At 50.5% G+C, this 21,664-nt stretch overlaps 1 protein-coding gene across 2 annotated transcripts; it reads right to left on the reverse strand.

Moving 5' to 3' along the window:
- Nucleotides 1–2,141: 2,141 nt before the first annotated feature.
- VPS33B (VPS33B late endosome and lysosome associated) lies at nt 2,142–20,815 on the reverse strand. 2 transcript variants are annotated; one of them, XM_032392077.1, is made up of 23 exons: nt 20,387–20,815; nt 16,458–16,538; nt 16,053–16,114; nt 14,739–14,788; nt 14,475–14,542; nt 10,603–10,648; nt 9,489–9,583; nt 9,090–9,194; nt 8,580–8,676; nt 8,280–8,357; nt 8,004–8,077; nt 7,620–7,706; nt 7,347–7,437; nt 6,840–6,914; nt 6,516–6,580; nt 6,339–6,393; nt 5,280–5,326; nt 4,578–4,710; nt 3,888–3,961; nt 3,270–3,371; nt 3,019–3,094; nt 2,816–2,932; nt 2,142–2,521 (listed from the first exon to the last, which is right to left on the reverse strand). In XM_032392077.1, exons 1-23 carry the CDS (start codon nt 20,480–20,482, stop codon nt 2,442–2,444), a joined length of 1,854 nt encoding a protein of 617 aa, XP_032247968.1. In that variant the 5' UTR covers nt 20,483–20,815; the 3' UTR covers nt 2,142–2,441. The 2 variants fall into 2 exon arrangements, with proteins under 2 accessions (XP_032247968.1, XP_032247966.1); XM_032392075.1 differs by having other exon boundaries at nt 6,339–6,411.
- Between the last annotated feature and the right edge of the window lie 849 nt (nt 20,816–21,664).

Consider the following 21,664-nt stretch of genomic DNA (forward strand, 5'->3'; position numbering starts at 1 on the left):
TAAACATATTTTCTTTATTTATTTGACAGAGAGAGAAACAGCGAGAGAGGGAACACAAGCAGGCGGAGTGGGAGAGGGAGAAGCAGGCTTCCCGCCGAGCAGGGAGCCCAATGTGGGGCTCGATCCCAGGACTCTGGGATCATGACCTGAGCCGAAGGCAGACGCTTAATGACTGGGCCACCCAGGCACCCCCTAACTGGAGCTTTCAACATCCTTTAACTCGTCAGCAGCACACCAAACATTCCGATGGCTGATGGAGTGAGCCGTAGACACCACTTTTTAAATTTACTTGCACTTTGTTGATTAACTTGAAAGTTATTCAGAAAGCTTCAAAAACTTGCAATCTTCAAGCACGTTCCCAGGGCCAGCATCCTAAGTACCCAGAGATAAGATAATTTTGCTATCATGTCTTCGCACTGTAGTTCTGAAGCCAACGAAGTCATAGAACCATTGGAAGATATCCACTCAGAGCATGTACTCAGCATGTAAAACACTGTGCTGTGTGTTTGAGCAGGACCCTGTTACAGGATTGGACAGCATTGTTCTAGAATGCAAGTGCGCTGCCACGGTCTATTTCCTTGGTCACAGGGTCGTCTGACTGCCACATATTCTTTATACAGACTAACAGCCCTCTCAGCAGTGTCTTTGATCTTACACAATAGCTTGACATAAAAATAGTAAAAATTCTAGCTGGATACCTGAAGTAAGCATTTTCCTTGGAATATGCACTGACACAGCACTCCTCTATGGAAAGAATAGTTTTGATGATCCAACAACACAGATTTGGATCTTTCTTTTAGTAAGTGGCAGATAGGAAGCCGAGCGACTGGGAGGGACAGTCTTGCAAAAGCCCAGGCAAAAAATATTAAGGATCTCTGACATGGGGATGGTGAGGACAGGATGAGCCAGAAGCATTTAGAAATAATGGGTAGTGGGACCAGCTGAATGTGGGGGATAAAAGAAAACATCTGAGGGCGCATCAGTCGGTTAAGAAGCTCTGGGTGGCTCAGTCGGTTAAGCAACTGCCTTCAGCTCAGGTCATGATCCTGGAGTCCCAGGATCAAGTCCCGCATCGGGCTCCCTGCTCAGCTTCTCCCTCTGACCCTCCGTCAGCTTCTCCCTCTGACCCTCCCCGCTCTCATGCTCTCTCTCTCTCATTCTCAAATAAATAAATCTTTTAAAAAAAAAAAAAGGCAACACACTGAAAATAAAACATCCGAGGTCAAGGTTAGAATTTCTTTCATGAACAAAACTTGGGTAGATGATGATGTCAATTACAGGAATACAAGAAGAGGAGCAGATTGGGGGATTCAAAGTGAGGACAAGAGGCTCAGTTTGAGAGTTTTTTAGACACGCTGAGTTTGAAGGGCCTGTGGAACGACCAAGTTGGAAATACTAGTGTGAAGCTCAGCAGGAAGATGAAAGCTTGACATCTGGAAGATGAAAGCTTGACATCTGGACAGAGAGGGCATAGGCAGAGACAAGTAATCCAAGGAGACAGAAGCACAACCCAGGAGACCACAGGAGGACAACAAAAGAGTGTCACGGAAGCTGAACAGAAGAAAGGAAAAGTGGTTATCAGGGAGGTCAAGTTAGAGGAGGACCAAAAAGAGACTGATGGATGTGGTTACAGTTCACAATTTTTAAAAGGTCAAGGGAGAGAAAGGCCACTAAAATCAGCAGTTGCGGGGGGGCACTGGTGACCTTTTTAGGAGCACTGTTTGCTGATGGCTGAGCCTGCTCTAATGGGACAATAAGAGACAAATGCTTAATACTGAAGTGCCTCCTGAAGTTAAAACAGTAACAAACTCATCTTTTCTAAAATATAAGCTCTACCTGGCTGCCTCAGTTGGTAGAGTGTATGACCCTTGACGTCAGGGTCATGAGTTTGAGCCCCACATTGGGCAAAGGTTTACTTATAAAGTATAATGAACCGCACAATTTTAGAACTGGAAGGGTGCTTACTGATCATCTATCTGATCGATCCCCCTCATTTTACAGTTGAGGAAACTCTGGTATAGGGCAAGTTTCAGGAGAGAAGCAGACCAGGCCCAGAGCTACTGCAGAGTCCAGACCACAGAACCCATGAAGCCCCCCTGTGCTTCGCTAAGAAGACAGAAGTGCGTGTTGAGAACTAAACATGACATTGGAGAGTAGAGGCTTTATTTACAATGATACTCAAACAGGACTTAGTAAACGGTATCTCTTCCTCCTCGTTATCTTTTCAGCACAAGCTGTACTTCATACACAAAACGGAGACATATCCTGGGGTCGGAAGTGAGCGCTCTCCTCAGATAATTTCTCTAAATCCCGAGTCAGTTCTGAGCTCCCCGGCTCTTAGTAGGGTAGTTGGTAGACACTTGGTTAGCAGCTGGGACCAAATTCCTGCATCCCGTAGGGAAACGTGTTCAGGGAAGACGTCAACACCAGCAGAGAGAACGTCAGGCTTTTACCTCACTCATGGCTTCCATGAGGCGAGCGCTGTTCGTGACCGCCGTTGTTAGAAAAATGAACCTGCACCCTATGGAGTCAAAAGCACCAGCACACATGACTAAGAGCAGACCAGAGGCCCCCACGACGAGCCCCGGCCAGCCCTCCAGTTCCATAGCCCTGACTGGACCAGAGCAGCAGGTTACAGACACAGACGTGTCAGTGCCACCCTCCTGGGCATGACGACTTGCTGCGCGTGGTGGAACTGGGCTCCCTGCACTGGAACCCGCAGCTGGACTACAGCAAGGGGTGCCCAGAGGCCCGCCGGGAAGCCTTCTGAGCACCGCCCTGTGTCCCCCAGGTCCCTCTTTCTGTTCTCTCTTACCTTTCTCTCTGCCCAGGAACCGGAGGGCTGAGATCTCCGAGAACGTGCAACCGCCCAAGAACACCACCAGGATGAGGCGCAACGACTCGCTGGAAGCCTTGTCCTCCTTGGTCATGTCTGCGGAGATCAGGCCAGACTCCGATCTCCCGTGGCGCCCCCAGCCCCCCTCCCGCCCCACCCTGACCGCAGGGCCAGCCGCGCACCTGTGAAGGCCAACTCACTGCAGTTGAGTAGCCGCACCACTTCGTCCAGACCCTGCCAGCTTCGTCGTTCCAGCACCTGGGAGGCCCGGGGTTCAAGTCTGAGACCCTATCCGGCTGAGGAAGGGGAGGTCGCAGCAGCCAGACTGTCACGTCTCTTGTTAGTTACGGGGGTGGCTGAAAGTTGGAATAGGCCAGGGACCAAGAGAAAGCAGAGAGTGAAACAGGAATGGCAGCGGGTCACTTATTCTCACCTGCTCGATGAGTCGGCAGCTCAGGGGCACGTAAGCGCCACTGAAGACATACGCCATGTCCCGTGGCACTTTCAGATCATACTCGCCATCCACACGTGGGATCTAAAGGGCAAAGGGGACTACGTGAGGCACGTGACAACTCACCTCCCCAGCCTTTTACCCGGTCAGAGAAAAGTACATCCCCCCAAACAGGTCTTATTTCAGCTAAAGGGAAAACCGGCAAAAGCCCTAAAAAAAAAACCAAAAAACAAAAAACCATAACCAAAGATTGAAACTTTTGTTCAGTACCCACTGATTCTCCTGAACGAGTTCCCCTGTGCTCCCTATGAAGGGCTGGAAATTAAAGATGCCCTGCTGCCGATCCCCTGGTGACAGGGGACATGTCTGTCACTGATGCGGCACTCAGCCTATCCTCTGGCCTTGGTGGGTGCTTGTTACAGGTTTATTAAGTGAATGCATCTTTTGTGTCTTGTCTCATTATTAAATTAAGCTCATGCTATGATGCTACCAAATGAAAGGATCTTTATAAAAACAAAACAGCAAAGAGATGTTGGGGATTCAAAGTACTCTGCAAAGGACTGGACCCATGGCTTCCCCATCCATCCTGAATCTACGTACCAAATTCAGCTTCTTGCTGATGGCACGGAAATTGCTCCTCTTGGCCAGAGAACTGAAGGCATCAGTAATCTTTCCTGGGAAGGAAATCTGTGCTGGATCTCATCGAAGATCGACGGATTCGTGACCCTAACCCCAGGTGATACCACTCAGGAAATGACAAATAGCAGGACCTTGCAAGTAGCAGGACCGCTCCCGGCTTGAGGCCCTCCTCAAAGCCGTTCCCCTAAGATTCCCTGGAACTGATCAAGACACTTGCCACCCTTCGCCCCACCAGTCTTCCTACAGGGTACCGGCCGTCCACTCAGTGCCATCTACAGAGTGATCCGAGCTCACTGGTGAAGTGTGTGGGCCTCAGAGTCAACCGACCTGGGCTCAAATCTGACTTACTCACGGAGGGACCTTAAACAAGTCACTTAACCTCACTCAGCCTGTTTCCTTCTCTAGAAAATGGAGGTTAGAAGCTTACGTTTGTGAGGATTAAGTGAGAAACTGGTATCTACAGGTCTCAGCACATGGTAAGTGTTCAATAAAGGGAACGTGCCCCTGCTAGCAGACGCAGTAGTAATGCCAGGAAGAGTGAAGGATCACACCCTCCTTCCCCAGCTCGTTCCCTCCCTCCCAGGGAGCTCTGGCTGCTGCGAGGAGAGAGGACTCTGGCCAGGGAAGGGGTTCCCTGCGCTCCCTGCTCACCTGCAGCCTTGTCTGTCACCAGCTTGCTCACTTTACTCTCCACAGCTGTGAGGGTGTCCCCCGGGGCCTGCTCCGTGAGGAGCCCCGCTCGCCGCAGATTGGAGAAGGTCAGCAAGTGCTCAGGGCCGTAGCTCTGAAGAAAATGCAATTCAGTCATTTACTGAGCATCCGCCACACCAAGGTCTAACACTGTCAGGTGATATGGAGGTGAGGGACAGAAGGGCTATGCATTCTGTGCCCTAAAGAAATAACCAAACACCAAACGAAGGAGGAAAAAAAAGAAAAGCATGAAATTATGAGAGAAGAGAGAAAGCCATTGATGGGAGGGTGCTGGGGAGGGCTTCAGAGATGAGGTAAGACTAGAGAAAGACCTGGAAGGAAGGCCGTATCAACCCCTCACAAGATGCTAAAGTGAGGGAGAGCCCCAGGGGTGAGGACTCACCACCTGGTCCGACAGCTCAATGGCCCCAGCGCTCCCAGCACCAGCCGCCCGCCAAGAGAGCAGGGAATAGGGGAGACGGGCAGGGGGAGGGTCTCTGCGTGCTGAGAGGCTGACTGTCCCGAGATGCTCTAAGAGGGAGGCCAGATTGGGAGCAAAATGGGGATGCACACAGGAAAGAGGCCATTTCTTCTGCCTCTTTCAGAAGTGCCAATGACCTCCCTCCACCCAGTTCCCTCCAGAGTTCATTGTCACGGACTTACCTGCAGATACTGTGTTTTCAGAGATCGGTAATCCTTGGGAATCAAACCTGAGGGTCAGGAAGATAAGACAGGTTCATGCGAACACCAGCTGAGGTGTCCTGAAATCGACAGCCATACCAACCAACCCACCCACCCTCTTGCTCCCCAAACAACCTTTATCAGGAGGAAGGAATCAGTAAATGTTAACCTTGCATCCAGCCAGCTGATTCTAAACTGACTCCTAAATTTCAGCTTGCTTATCGGCAGGGAAGGTGGAGGGAGGCGGTAGGAGGGAGGCAAAGGGACTTGGGCACGTTCCTTCCTGGCTTGGGGCCGGTGCCCGAGTACTGCTTTACAGGCTACCGAGGAACAGGACAAGTGTTCAGAGGAGGTCGAAAAGTGCGGTCTGAGGCGCTTTCCTCCAGTGAGGTACAAAGAATGCGTGTGCAAGTCACGGGGTGAGCAAGTCATGGGGACGAACGGGTACAGGGAGCAGGGCCGATGGTACTGTGCTCGGCGCACTCGCGGGGAGCCCGGGACAACGCACACACTTGTCCCATCCCTGTCCGTACACCTGCAACTAATGTCCCATCGTGTGTCACCTCTACTTCCAATTAAAATTTTAAAAAAAACAGATGAAAGGGTTGCATAACCAAGTTAAAAGTTCTACCACAGGAGGTCGCAGAATCTGAGCTTTTGGGAATGTTTATGAAATCGTTTGGCTGTCCCCTTTTCCTGGACTCTTTATTATGAAAGCTCGTGGAAGATAGGCGGCCAGATGGAATAGAGAGAGAAATGCCACTCTGCGCTATGCCCTTGTGGTCCTAAGATGTGACAGAGCTTGTTCCACGGGGGGGAAGGGGGGGGCTGAGTGTGGTCCTGCTCAGGGTTGGGACACTAAATGACCCCAGGCCCTCGGGATGTCTCACGCGGAACAAAGACTGCTTTAGCTTCCAGGGGAAAGAATCCATGAAATTACTGGGAAATGTTCTGTCGGCTAGGATATTCTGTCATTCAAAATGCTTTCTTCTATGCCTAAGGTACAGTTTTTCAGTCTGGTGTCTGGTTCCAGGGGCTCACCGTTCTCCGTGATGGACAAAAGGCACATGAGGCGGAGGCTTTCTATTGGCGACACCTGCATGGGAAGAGAGTCCTAGAGAATTCAAGGTCCAGGACACACGTTCTTTCCTCTTCCTTCTGCTGGAGGCCGAGCCCGCCGCGACACATGGCTCCCAACAACCCCGGCCACCTGCTCACCTGCCGGTCTATGTGTTCCTCGATGTAGCTGGTGCTCTCCCGGATGTTGAAGCCCTCCAGCAGCGCTGTGAGGAAGCAAGAGGAGAGCCCGTTACGGGGGGGAGCAGCTTAGCTCTTGCCATCTATGCTCACAGGTGTCTGTCTCCCCATCTTTCTCCATGCTTGGGGGTGGGGGGTTAAGGGACCCCCAGGACTTCTAGCAGGAACCAGCATTCCACCCAGCGAGCATCAGCTGGAAGGAGCCAGAGAGCATCTTTGCTGGGTGGGACGGTGCTGGGAGCAAGGGAAGCACAGGAAGGAGCCAAGCACGGCCCCCACGGCTACCATGCTCAGTCTTGATGAGCTCCTGGAAGTCCTGCTTGGTCTTCTTCTTCATGATGGATTCACAGGCCCCGATATCTGCAGACAGGACAAAAAGCAAGCTGACATGTTCCTGGTTCTAGTAGGATATGCCTTTATTGTCCAGAAGAATAAAAACTTTTTTTTTTTAAGATTTTATTCACTTATTTGAAAGAGAGAGAGAGAGTGAACACAAGTTGGGGGAGGGGCAGAGAGAGAGGGAGAGGGAGAAGCAGACTCCCCGCTGAGCAGGGAACCCCACACGGGACTCGATCCCAGGACCCTGGGATCAGGACCTGAGCTGAAGGCAGAGGCTCAACCGACTGAGCCACCCAGGTGCCCCAAGAATAAAAAGTTCTTAAGGCAAAATGCAGAAGTACTTCTTCCCATTTCAGACAAAACAAGATCATTATTTGCTGGTGAACAAAGACCCCCCCCGGGGCAGATCTCCTGTGTAGCATCCCCTTGCCCTCCCCTCAAGCTGAAACCTACGGACACTCAGCAGGCGGTGCTCCTGTTTCAGTCCTTTGAGCTCCTGGGACACGAAGTTCTTCATCTGCTTGATGTCCATGCCTCTCCGGCGCTGGGGGAAGTCCCCATGAGGTCAACCGCTCCCTGCCCTCAGACATGCGCAGCCACCACCCTCCCTCAGGTCCCCCCGATTCCAAGAGAAAAGACGGGGGGGCTGTCGTCATATCAGAAGGGAGCCAAAGGGAAGCCAACAGAGGGGAAACAAAACAGAGGAGCCCGGGCTTGGAGCCTCACGTCATACTGAGCTTGCAAGTTCCGGGCCTTCTGGCTCAAAAAGCCGAAGACGTTGGAGAAGTGCTCGTTACGAATCTCATTAAACACCTGCAAGGGCAACAAGCAGCAACAAGTGACCAGAGAGAACCCTAACTAGTCCCTCCTCCCTCAGTAGTGGGACAGGAGCACAAGAGCGGTGCCCAGCTGTTCTAGCAGAAGCACACAGAAAGCTGAGCTGGTATCACAAGTGTATGTTAAACACCCAGATATTGTGCTCCGGGGTACGCTCACTCCTGGAGGGGGATCCGTCTCCCACAGGCTCAGCCTCCCCTCCCAGAGCCAGGCCCACAGCCTCGGGCCAATAGTGGCCCCCGGGCCATCCACCACCAGCACCCGTACCCTCACCTTGTCCTCAGCATTGAGTAGAACCTTTAAGCTCCTGTCAGAGGATGTGACTTCTGGGCCAAAGTCGACACTCCCTTTGAGAGCAGAGGGAGTAGTTCTGAGGACCTCCAGGGAGGCCTTCCCTCTCCTCCCCTTTCCTGAACTGCCACTCAAAGTCCCCAAACTATCTGGAAGCCAGCAGCCTGTTCAGAGTCTGAGGCTCTCCCACAAGCCCCGCCCCCTGCGAGAGGCCCCGGGAGCTGAGGAACCCGTCCATCTCGCCAAGACGCCACTTACCACACTTAATGCGGAAGGTGTCATCCACCAGGCCCTCGTAAACCACCTGGGAGCAAAGGGCCGTCACGAAGTCCACGTCTGAAACCGAGATCCCCGGCCGTGAGGGTCCTCCCTGACCTACGCGGCTACCCAGTGGGCGCGGCGTCAGCTCACGTGCCTCCACGGGGCCCAAGTGCCGGGCTCCCGATCAACGCCGCCATTCACAGCCCCGACCTGAGGATCCTAACTGGGCCGCCACGTTGGCCGGATCCCCATGTCTTCGAGGGTCCAGAGATGACAGGAGTGCTGAGCATCATTTACCTCTGTCCAGGAGGAAGATATGTCCAATCTCTGGCCTTCGGCCCTTGGTTTCGCCATCTTCCTCCTCCTCCAGTTTTCTCCACAATTCATATGACATCTGCCAGGAACCAAGATATTCTCAGTCTCGTGTCCAGGTCCCTGCTGCAGCCCACACCTACTGAAGCCAACTCTTTTCCATGCGATACCTCTCCTTGACCCCAAGAGGGGAGCTAATTATTAACACCACTACCCACTGCACTCCCGTCTGTGCCCACCCCTCCCAGCCTTCCCCCTGCTGATGAAGGACTATCTCTGCCCCCGAAGAAAAGACTCAGGAGTGCTATCCAGAGGCCCTGGCTCTTGCTCTTCTGTCAGTCACACAAGTCCTCCTCCTCTCTGAGGAACTCTTCTAGAACAATAAAAGCAAGCTAAAGAATATAGCTCTTATCACAGATGCCCCTGGGCACTCCATGGTGGGCAGAGAACGGGTACAATAGGGGCCATCAGGACCGCAGACCTGCTCGTGCCCACCTTGGTGCACCTGCCAATTCCATAGCAGTTAGGAAAGGGCCCGTAGAGGGTGCCGAGAAGATGCAAGGCCTGCGCCACAGTGCTGATCCAGCGCTGATCTCCTTCCTGCAGGAACCGTATGGGCCACAGAGGTATGGCGCAGCCCAAGAGACCAATCGGGAAAGGGGCTAGCCCTAGCAGCCCGGGCGCAGGAAGGCCGGGTATGTGTGGGGACTGCCCGACCGCTCTCATTCTGGCCCCAAAGGAAGTCCTGTGGACATCAGCCATTCAGTCTGCAAAACGCTCTTCCTCATAATAAATTATAGGAATTACGGGAAGGTTACGTCCACGTTTCTAGCCCACAGGACCCCGTGTGTGTCCCCACCTGTCGATGCCAAGACCCAAGGACCCTGCACTTACCAGGAAGTAGTCCCTGAAAAATTCTGGGAGCTCCATGCTCAACAGATCCACATCAAGAGGCAGCAAAGAAAAGGCCCATTCGTCACAGCTCACATCTGCGGGTACAGAGAGCATCAGCCTCCCCGCAGAAGGCACAGGGCTCCATATTGAGAGAGAAGGTCCACCACGGCGACGCAGAAATATCTGAGCGCCTGCCACATGCCCAGCCCTACACTAAGCACGGGACACTCAAAGATGAGTGACAGTCTGTGCCTTAAAGGAGTTCGTGCTCGGATAACAAGAAGAGACATGCACACCACAGCCTGTCATACAATGTGAGAGGGGCGTGTTTTCATTCGAGTGCCAACTGGAAGTGCCGAGGAAACACTCATTCGCTGGTCGACAAACACTGACAGAAAGCCACGTCTGTGCGGGCACTAGGCCGGGTACTGGGGGTGCGGGAATGGAACGGACATGCTCCCCATTTTCTGCGAGAGAATCCCAATCCAGTGAGAAACACACCAGACACATCTCATTACAGTTGTGCTGCAGAGAAGAACAGCGGTCTGGGAGCACAAATATTGCAGGGATCGAACCTCAACTACGTGGGGCATAGGATAAGTACAGGAGCATAGGACAGACTTCCCTAAAGAAGTGACACTGACGCTTAGAATTTGAGTAAGATTTGGGTATGAAAAAAAAAGGCTGAGGGTAGAGAATATTCTAGGCCACAGGAAAAGCAAGTGGGAAGTGCCCATGGCTGGCAGGTGGAAAGTGAGAAGGAGGGAGCTGCACATGGTGAGGCTGAGGGGCCAGGAAAGGGCCAACTGCAGAAGGCCTCCGAAGATTCTGGCACCAGGGCGGGATCTCCAGCAGGGAGCACGGTGCTCAGGTCAGCGCTGCATGCAGAATGGAGGGAGGGAAGGCACACTTTTTCCTTGTGGGAGTCTCGGAAAGGGCGGAATGGCAGCACCTGGCACCCCCTTCAGCCTTCCCTTTAAGGCACTGTCCCGCTCCTCGTGGTCAGGAACCTCCCCTCCCCCCAGGCCAACAGGCAGAGAGGAGGCTCCCAGCATTATTTCCTTCCCTTCTTCCGCATATTTTCCCCTCCCCACTCACTGCCACTTCCTCTCACCTCCATAGACTCCCTCTTCCTCCAGCACCATCTCACACGCATGAAACTGAAAGACAAGAAGAGGGAGTGGTTGCTGACCACCTTCTTCTCTGTTCTTTGCATCTCTCTGGAGTTCCTCCGCAGTCACTGCTTAGGACAATACCTACTGAACCCAGTGACAACGACAAGAGAGCGTGGACTCTTTAGGACAACAGGAAGGACCACTGGGACCATCTAGCCCAGCACTTTGTTTCCCTTTATCTGCTTTATTTAGGTATTAAGTCCAATGCTCTTTTCTCCCTGCGAGACTGGAAAGCTCCACAAAGGATCAGCAAAGCATCCGCAAAGGGTGCACCCCGCAGACAGACATGGGAGGGAGGGCACAAGCGTACCTCAGAAACAGGGGAAGCGAGGCAGGCAGCAGGGAAGGAGCGGTGGGGGGGGGGGGCGGGGTAGGACATGTCCAGGGGATGCCTGGAGTCACTGAGAGAGGTCTGGAGATCCAGCCTGGGGTCCCCGGCACAGGACATTTAAAGTGGGTGGTTTGTCCAAGAGAAAAGAACACAGAGGGACATGACCGCTAAGGACAGGATTGTAGGGGACACCGCAATTAAAAGGGCGCACAGGACAACGCCTGGAGGAGAAGACGGAAAGATGACATGGAGGCGGGAAAGGGGGACTCGGCACCTCTAAAGGCAGCAAAGGTGAGTCTCAGGAGGAATGGGCAACTGTGTCAAACGCAAGGACATTAAGTAGGTCAAGTGGAAACCAGGCATCGCCGAGTTGACAACAGAGCCCTGGCGGGGGACTCGAATTAAAGACAAAGGCAGGGGTGAGGACACTGGAGCAGTGGCGGAAAGAACTGTTGACACAAGTCTCCACACAACAGAAGGGAGAGCCCCTGACAGGAGAAGACATGAAGCAGGGAGAATTACTAAGAAGGGGTAGACATGGGGCGCCCGGGTGGCTCAATCGGTTGAGCGTCTGCCTTCGGCTCAGGTCATGATCTCGGGGTCCTGGGATCGAGTCCCACGTCGGGCTCCCCGCTCCACACGGAGTCTGCTTCTCTCTCTACCCCTCCCCCCTGCTTGTGTGCTCTCTCTCTCTCTCCTGCTCACTCTCTCAAATAAATAAAGAAAATCTGTAAAAAAAAAAAAAAAAAAAAAGGGGAATAGACATGGTTGAAGACAAAAGAGAAAGAATCTACCCGACAAAGTAAGATAGTAGAAAAGGAACGCGGGCATGGGCCCAGGAACACAGATGAACCGGCGGATCGGGGAGGGGACGAGGCCAGGGTCACTTCCTCCTTTGAGACAAATGGGAAGAAGGCGAAATACTTGGAGGCAATGAGGAAGGAAGGAGGAGCACTCCCGTCTGATAATGACGATGATGGTAAGAGTTGATGTGCATTAAATATTTCACATGTGCTAGGCATCATCCTTAGTGTTTTTTTTAAAGATTTTATTTATTTATTTATTTGTTTGTTTGTTTGTTTGTTTGAGAGAGAGAGAGAATGAGAGAGAGAGAGAGCACATGAGAGGGGGTTGGGTCAGAGGGAGAAGCAGACTCCCCACTGAGCAGGGAGCCCGATGCGGGACTCAATCCCAGGACTCTAGGATCGTGACCTGAGCCAAAGGCAGTCACTTAACCAGCTGAGCCACCCAGGCGCCCGGTCCTTAGTGTTTTATAAGGATTACCTCTCGTTGTCCTCATGATGATTCCACGAGATGTGGAAGATTCATGCTACATATTCCTTATTTTACTTAACACAGAAGAATCCTATTCATCCCTAACCCATTTCTTTTTTTTTAAGTAGGCTCTACGCCCAATGTGGGGCTCACACTCATAACCCTGAGATCAAGAGTCACATGCTCTGCAGACTGAGCCAGCTGGGTGCCCCGTCCCTCAGTCAGGTCCGTCAGTGAAACTGAAACTGGAGGCCCACTTTTAGTGCTAACTAATGGAATTCCAGAGCCCAGATCGAAAACTGCCAATCTTCATAATTAACAAAAGGAGTCTCAGAAAGAGAGATTCCCTCTTCCCTACAGCTACTGAGGGAGAGACTGTCCTGCAATATAAAATTAGGTCAAAGAATCTAGTTAGATATGATGTGAGATGGAGAAAATTCATCGAAGTATCAATTTTGTTTTTCTGTATAACATGGAGGCTTGTAGGATTATCTGAAACTGTTACCAACTTGTTCTATTCCCTGTTTAAACAAATCTCTCCTTGGAAATATAATTTGAAAAAACGGGTTTTATAAGACTCCAAAAGCTAGAATTTATTGCCACAGCTCGTTAATAACATTTAAAAGTAACCTGTAAGTCCAACCGGTTATCTTAATAATTTCTTGCCCTGGTAATGGTGTTATACTTGATATACTTGTATTTCTCAACAGGAAAAATAGCCATAAGATTTTCTATGAATCTTCAAATGATCTTCAAAGGAAGCTCATTAGCTCTTTCTTCTTATTCCTTTCATGTGATGAGAAAACAATATAAGCCTGTAATTTCACTAGATTTCCTAATAAAAGCGGAGTCATTTAAGTTAAAAGGGGTAAGTACTTGCCATTTGCAACAACATGGATGGAGCTAGTGAGTATTATGCTAAGTGAACTAAGTCAGAGAAAGACAAATATCATATGATCTCACTCATATGTGAAATTTAAGAAACAAAACAAACGTACAAAGAAAAAAAGAGGCAAACCAAAAATCAGATTCTTCACTAGAGAGAACAAACTGATGGTCACCAGAGGGGAGGTGAGTGAGGGGATGGGAGGAATGGGTGAAGGGGATCAAGACTGCACTTATCGTGATGAGCACTGAGTAATGCACAGAACTGTTGAATCCCTACATCATGCACCTGAAACTAATATAACACGGTAGGTTAACTATACTGGAATTAAAACAAAAAATTAAAAATTAAAAAAAATGTTCAGCCCTGTTTTGTTTAAAAAAAATAAAAGGTAAGTACTACTGTCAACTCCATTTTATAGATGAGAAAACAGACACCAAGAGAGCAGTTAAGTAACCTATCCAAGATCACACAGGGAACAAGTGCTAAAGCAAGGATTCACACCCAGTCTGGCTTCAGAGTCTCAGACTGAGCTACTGCTTCTACTTTCTCCAGAGTTTTTTGGGAAAGATTGAGAAAGAATAAATCCCTATCCTTTCAACCGCTCCATGCGGTGTGCACTCCTTGGTACAGCTTCCTAGGCCTCGGGCAGGCCATGTACGTAAGACCTCGCACCTTGCTGACATAGGGGTGAGAGCAGAGCCTGATGGAATCCGGGAACGGACATGCTGTGATCACCGAACACTACAACTATCGAGCGAAAATAGATGGAAGAGACCTAGCCTGGCGAGGCTACCTCACTGTGTGACCCTGGGCTTTACTTCCCTCAGAGGCTCAAAGCTGGGGGGGAGTAAAATGGTCTCTCGGCTCCTTTCTTGTGTAAGAAAGGGCCTTTCCAAAGTACAGTGGTATGGTTCTACAACCTGGGGGCAGCCGCCCACATGCCTTGGATGAGCATGGAGGAGTAATGACTTACCGTATTTATTGTTAAAGGGATAAAGGGACAAAATCACTGAAGCCCCAGAACACAGTGCATATTACCATACAGAAATCTGAGTTAGAAGGGACACACAGTAGGTTATGCTTCAGAAGTCTACACAGAGGCCACCTCTCACAACTCCACAGTCTATAACTGGGGCAGTCTGACAACAGGGCCTCTGCTAAACAACCGGGGCCACGGTAATGACAAGACAGTGACAGGCATTTTATTCAGTCACACATAACTTGCTTTGGGGGAGACATAGCTATTGGCCCCCTGCCCCTTCCCAGCCTTCCATCCTGATCTACCTTCTCCTACTCCCACCAGGACCCAGACTCACCTTCTGAGGGCTGAAGATCACTTTGTATTTTCGAGTTCGGCCAGCCAATTTGTCAGCATTGACAAGACCTACAGACAGAAGGAAAGCAACCCAGAAAGCCATGGGCCATCTGTTAGACTGGATGCAAGGAAGCAGACATCCTCTCCGAGTGGTGCGGCCCATTCGAACCATCTTTTCTCATTAAAAGGTCCTTATGGCCTCGGCCCTTCATCTCGGCCACTCTTTCCCAGGTCTTAGTTATGCGTGGCGCCACACCATACTCACTGGCAACATATCGCATGTTCTTGATGCGGGGTCGGACCAAGAAGCACAGTCTGTGAGAGGGAAAGTAAAAACAAAACAAAACAAAACAAAAACCTCAGTGAAGAAAAATCCTGAAGTTGGTGAGAGCAGCTTAGAAGAAACGGAAACAAGGTCAACTCTTCCAACATTTGCTCTTCTCGCCAGGCCTTTAGCTCTCATCCTAGCCACAGTGATGCCCGCTCTCTCGGCCGACCACATCCCGCGCACAGAAGACTCCCTTCGACGCCACAGGTACCCGGGCACTGCGGGTCCTTACTGGCCCATGGCGGCCCCAGGAGCTCCTGCTCTCACATAATTTACAATCCACTGGGCAAAGTCAGATACACACGTATGGAGTATATTGATAATCAGGTGTTAAAAACAATACAAGAAAGTATACAAAACTGTGTTTTTCAAACGGGGGTTCCTGGAGGTACTCTCCATGTATCCAGGAGAATTTTTTCCTCTAAGGAGGCATGAACATTACTTAAGATCGAAAAATATAAAAGATAAAAACGGAGGCCAGACACAGGCTGTCTGTGACAATGTGCCAAGTGACCAGGACAAACACTAAACACCATGGAAATCCAGAGGAGGAGAAAAGCAGCCCGGACCGGAATGGCGACAGAGGGCTTCATGGAGGAGGTGGGGCTGGGCTCGGAAGGCTGGGTGTTTTCTGCAGGAGGCAGGTAGAGTGGCCGGAGGGCAAAGGCATGGGCGCATAGTTGGGCAGCATGAGAAAGTGCGAGTCAGGGTGCCCAGCAGGCTCGGTCAGTGGAGCACGTGACTCTTGATCTCGGGGTCAGGAGTTGGAGCTCCACATCGGGTGCAGAGATTACTTAAAGAAATAAAAAGTAAAAAAAAGAAAAAGAAAAAGAAAGTGTGTGTCAAGCAGAGGCTTGAGGGGACACGTGACAGAGCAGGCTGGAAAGGCAAGGTGAGCCTCACTGGAGGCAGCCTTGGAATCTGTGATGAGCAATCTGGACTTTAGTCAGCAAGTAAGGGAAGGCTTGAAGGTTCCCGAGAAGAGCATAATGAAAATATTTTTGAAAGATTAATCGACCTGGCTAGAGATGGTGGACTGGATTAGAGAGAGAAGAGGACAGGGGAGGGAGAAAGTGCGGAAGGGAGACCAAGTAAGAGGGCAAGCATAACCTAGGCGTGAACTTGCGGAAGTGCAGAGAGGTGACCCACATCACAAACATGGCGCCAGATCCCAGCCAAGGACAGACGGGAGGCAGAGCTGCGGGGACTTCCTCCAGCCTGGAGCCCAGATGGACTCTCCCAGATACTCACTGTTCATTGGAGCTGAGGGCTGGCTTGTTCTCCACTTTGTACAGTTTGTCGACTTCATGTTGCTAAAGAGAGAACCCAACAGGACAATGCACATAAGTTCTTGGAAACCCAAAGCAGGACACAAAGAGGACTTCTGTAAGGGATCCTCTTTGTGCTTCTTCTGGGAATCAAACTGCCCCTGACAACCATCCCGCTGAACTTTCCTCAAACTGTCAACAGAACAAAACCAAACAATTCAAAACCAATCCAAACAACACAATCATCCCCCTTTGTCCACCCAATTCAGCTACCCTGCAATTTCCCTAAAAGGGCAGTCACTCATTAGTAATTTGTACTGTTCATTAAGAGAAAAACTGCTTCGTGAGCAAAGAGGAGCCCAAGTCCACTGGGAAAAGGGGCAGGTACCTTCAGGATGGAGACATTGGCAATCCGATCCAAAGGGCTCATGAGATCTGCCTCAATGAACAAGTCCTTTTTCCCTGGAAGCTGAAGGACACAGTACATTGGGTCACTCCTAGGTCACATATGCTCCCTCAGCTGAGCTCGTCCAGCCATCCACTTAATAAAAGCACAGACTGAGTTGGAAGTGCCCTAGTGCTATCATCTAACCCAGCATCTTATTTATCTGTATCCACAGCAGACGTTTCTTTATATATTCACCTAGTTTGTCTTCTCATTTTCTGTACCAGTGGAGAACTATTTCACCTTCTTGAAGGTTAAGTCCTCGTCACTCAACCACTCAATGCTTGCCCATGACCTTGTTCTGCATCATGGCTCTGTTCTCCACTCTGCCTCCCAATAACCCCGATCACCTGCTGAACTAATCCAAACCAAACAAAGCCCCACTTTGCATCTGTCAACCCCTCAACTAACTGCCATCTCTTTTTAAGTAGCGTTTTTCTTCTAATTACAAAAATAACCCACGTTCAATGCAGACAACTTAGCCCAGAACAGTCCAAAGCCACCCACCCACTCTCCCATCCAAATCCCTGCCATCTGATTCCTGCATCCCTTCTGATGCTGCTGTCTCATGTGTCCAGGGGAAGGAGGGGTCCCACTGAGTGGCAGAGAGAGGGAAGTCATCAGAAGTTTACTCTCCAGGGGCGCCTGGGTGGCTCAGTGAGTTAAGCGGCTGCCTTCGGCTCAGGTCATGATCCCAGGGTCCTGGGATCAAGCCCCGCATCGGGCTCCCTGCTCAATGGGGAGTCTGCTCCTCCTGCTTGTGCTCTCTCATGCTCTCTCTCTCTCAAATAAGTTAAAAAAAAAAAAAAGAAGTTTGCTCTCCACTAGGCCTCGACAAATGGGTGGGGTGTTGGCAGTGATAGAAGATGGCAATCCAGCAAAGGCCGGGGCAAGAGAACAGGCTGAATGGTAAGGACAGAACAAGCAATTTGGTTTGCATAAGGTAAGTGTAGGGCAGTCGTTCTCCAGCAGGGATGATTTTGCCCCATGGGGACATCTGGCAGTGTCGGAGACATTTTTGGTTATTTGACTTGGGGCAAGGGGTTTGACTGCCATCTACTGGGTAGAGGTTAGAGATGCTGCTAAACATCCTGCGATGCTTGGGACAGTCCCACAGCAAAGAATTAACCGGCCCCAAATGTCAGTGGCTGGGAAATCTTGATGTAGGGCAATGGTGGGAAATAGGATTGAAAAAGTTGACTGGAACTGGAGCATGAAGGACCCCAATGTCAGGTTAGGGAGTTTGGAGTTGATCCTCTATGAACAAGGGAACAGAAAGCTTTCGAGCCTTGAAGAATCCACTCAGCTGGCAATTTTAGTTAGATAATTGGGCAAGCACTGTGAGTGCAATGGATTGGAGGCATTGGAAACTGAGGCAGGGAGTCCACGTATGTGGTTAAAGCAACAATCCAAGCAGCCCAAGCGTGTAGCAATAAATGAGGACCTGATTTAAGCTGGTGGTGCTATGAACAAAAATACGTTAAGGATACATGGAATGTGTAAGAGAATTTTTTAAATAATTGAAAGAAATTAACAGTGTTAACAGCGCTTGTATCTGTTAGTTGAATGTGATTTTTTTCTCTTTATACTTTCCCTCATCTTCTACCTTCTCTGTCATGTGTAAATGTTATTGTATAATCTCTAAAGTCGGGTGTGAGGAAATATCCTTGGGACTCAGCAACTGGTTCAGTTAAATATGAGGAGGGAAGGAGAGTCAAAGATGATTCTGAGGGCTCGAGCCTGAACAGCAGTGCCAGTCAACAAGTCAGGGGCACCTGGGTGGCTCAGTCGGTTAAGGGTCTGCCTTCGGCTCGGGTTGTGATCCCGGGGTCCTGGGATCGAGCCCCACATCAGGCTCCCTGCTTGGTGGGAAGCCTGCTTCTCCCTTTCCCACTCCCCCCTGCTTGTGTTCCTGCTCTCGCTCTCTCTCTGTCAAATAAATAAAATCTTTAAAAAACAAAACAAAACAAGAATTAAGTCAGAAGAAGTCAGTTTGAAGAGCAAATTATTGCACAGAAACCTGCACCTGCCATGGTAAGTCACCCTTGTGGGCAGCCCCTCCCGAGCTCCATGTACAAGTGCCCGTCCTTGGTCTCATTTACTCTCTTTCATGTGCTTCTCACCTATAAGCAGCCTTAACTAGCATCTCTTTTCAATTCCTCACACGTTTGAGCGTCTTTTATGTGCCAATCACTGTGCTACCACTACGGGGCATATAAATGAGATATAAAATATGGTCCCAGATCCCCTGAGGTTCTCCGAGGTTCTTCCAAGTACCCATCTTCATCCCGACTGCAGCTCTATGTTTCTGTCTGCTGGATGTTCCTCCTAGCATCTTCACTTCACCCTTTCCAAACCGAAACTAATCAGCCCCTTCCTCTAATTTTTTTTTCCATTTCAATTCAATGTTCATTTAAAAAATATTTATTTATTTTTTTTTATTTTTATTTTTTAAGATTTTATTTATTTGCGAGAGAGAGAATGAGAGACAGAGAGCATGAGAGGGAGGAGGGTCAGAGGGAGAAGCAGACTCCCTGCCGAGCAGGGAGCCCGATGTGGGACTCGATCCCGGGACTCCAGGATCATGACCTGAGCCGAAGGCAGTCGCTTAACCGAGCCACCCAGGCGCCCCTAAAAAATATTTATTAAACACATGCTATGTGCTTGACTCTACACTAGGTACTCCCTGGGTGCACAGCGCTGAACAAAACAGACATGTTCCCTGTCCTCAAGGACCTTCTAATCTAGTAGGGAACGTGGACATTAAATAAGAAAATATACATATAACACATTACAACTACAGCAACAGCATTGTTTTCCTATTAACATAAGATAAAAATCTCAAACTCAGCTTAGCTTCTCTGTCATCCTTTACAATCAGTAAATCTTTGAGTCTTCTTTCACCATGACTTCAAAATCCATCCCTGCCTTTCTTTCCCACTGTCACGAATTTCACCTGATCTGTGGTCTCCTAACCAGCATTCTTGTTCCCCATTCACCCCACTCCACACATGGCTATAAGAATCATCTTCATTTTTTTTAAAGATTTTATATTTATTTGAGAGAGAGAGAGTGTGTACAAGCTGGGGGGAGAGGCAGAGGGAGAGGGAGAAGCAGGCTCCCCAATGAGCAGGGAGCCCGACTAGGGGCTCGATCCCAGGACCCCAGGATCATGACCTGAGCCGAAGGCAGCCACTTAACTGACTGAGCCACCCAGCGCCCCTAGAATCATCTTCGAGTATTGCTTCACCCCTTAAGTGGGGAGAGAAAATCTTCAGTGGCTGCCTAATGCCCACTGCGTAACTTCTGATTGCTCTCTTCCCTGTACGGGCCTTCTCCTTCCCTGGTTCCTCAGCTTTGCTTCTACCAACCAGTCCATCTGCCTGGAACATGCTCCCCCATCTCCAAGGAAAATATGCTTATTCTTCACAATCCAGCTCCTTAAAATTCTTAGATCACTCCAGCTAGAAATGACCGCTTATTCTGAATGCTTCCGGCACCCTAGCTATCACCCATTTACCACACACTACCCCGTGTGTGGTAATCTGTATTTCAGAGGCTCCTACTGGAGTCGATCCTTAAGGACAATGATGTCTTAACCATCCTTCCATCCCCCAGCGATGCGGGCAACGACTGGTGTCTCCCCTTGCCTGTACCAAAAAGAAGTGACTTCTCTGCCAGGTCCCAAGCAGCTCCTAACTGCCCTCTGGTTTTCCATTCTAAATGCTTCATTTTGGACCTGCCCCAGAAGCTCCAAGGACAATACCAAGGGCCTGGAACACGATCAAGGGGACTCCGCAAGGAAGAACTATGCGTCCAGTGAGCGCTAAACTGTTGATGCCCAGAAGGCCCCAGGCGTGGCGGGCACTGACCTGCTCCAGCAGATAGATGAGCTGGTCCCGGGCCAGCCTCTTGAGCATGGAGAAGTCAGGCAGCTCTGGGGCGTCCGGCCGATGGGGAAAAGCCATGGCAGCGGGCACCGGAGCAGCGGGGTGGAAGAAGGGCGACGCCCTCCGCTCAGAGAAGGTCGGCAGCAGCCCGGGGTCAGCGCAGGACCGCGCTCCTTCAGGCCTGGGCACGGTTCCAAAGAGCCCCCGAAGGGGCCCTCGCTCCTGCGCGCGAATGAATGGCCACCTCTCGCTCAGACAGCCGCAGCCTCGGAGGACCCTCGTCCAGATCAGCAGCCGCGGGACCGACCCGCCCCTCCCCGGTCCACTCCGCCTGTAACCAGGATCCCGGTCTACCTACACCCACAGATTTCGCGGCGTGAGGGGAAAACCCCGCCTCCTGCCAGAGAGAGAAGCGACTTCCTAGACCTCCCGGAAGTCCCGTGCGCCCGACCAGCGCTTAGCCTTCCGGGACGGGGACGGCGCGCGGGAAGGGACATCTGAAAGCGGGAGGCAAAGGGTCAGCGTTCCAGTCTCCTACCTGGCCAGAGGGAAGTGTTCCCATCATCACTAATCTTTAAGGGTACACCCAATTCTCCTCGCTCGCTCAAGCGAGGGTTGGGCACTTTTGCTCGATTTCAGAACTTCGTAAAATGGGCGAAAGCCACTCCGGGCCCGGAGGGCACTGATCCCTGGGGATCTTGGCTGTCAGTCAAATCTACTCCACAAATTTAGCTGCCAACTGGGAGCTCTCTGGCTTCCCAGCTGCAGGAGGCAAGACGCGGAGAGATGGGACACGGCGGGAGGAAGAAGGGGAACACGTTAGGATCCAGTGGAAGCTAAGTCCCGCCAGCTGTGACCTTTGGATTCAGGAGTTTTGACTCCATATCCTTTGTGGGGAAATGGACAAAATAAACTGTGGCATATTCATAAAATAAAAATAACTGAATAGGGGCGCCTGGGTGGCTCAGTCGTTAAGCGTCTGCCTTCGGCTCAGGTCGTGATCCCAGGGTCCTGGGGTTGAGCCCCGCATCCGGCTCCCTGCTTGGCGGGAAGCCTGCTTCTCCCTCTCCCACTCGCCCTGCTTGTGTTCCTGCTCTCGCTATCTCTCTCTCTGTCAAATAAATAAATAAAATCTTTAAAAAAAAAAACTGAATAAATGAAAGAACCCAGATACAGAGTGGCATCTATATGATGCCATTTATACACGGTTCTAGAACAGGAAGAACTAATCAATGGTGAAAAAAAATTTCAGAAAGTGAT

The sequence above is a fragment of the Phoca vitulina genome, unplaced genomic scaffold (assembly GCF_004348235.1).
Source record: "Phoca vitulina isolate PV1807 unplaced genomic scaffold, GSC_HSeal_1.0 scaffold65, whole genome shotgun sequence".
NCBI classification, from domain to species: domain Eukaryota; kingdom Metazoa; phylum Chordata; class Mammalia; order Carnivora; family Phocidae; genus Phoca; species Phoca vitulina.

Coding starts and splice junctions, on each gene's coding strand:
- VPS33B (XM_032392075.1), bottom strand. CDS start 20,482: ATGGCTTTTCCCCATCGGCCGGACGCCCCAGAGCTGCCTGACTTCTCC. Junction 8,677..9,089: donor GAATTGGCAGGTGCACCAAG/GTGGGCACGAGC, acceptor GGTTCCTGGCAG/ATGTCATATGAATTGTGGAG. Junction 6,412..6,515: donor AGGAACACATAGACCGGCAG/GTGAGCAGGTGG, acceptor TGAATTCTCTAG/GACTCTCTTCCCATGCAGGT.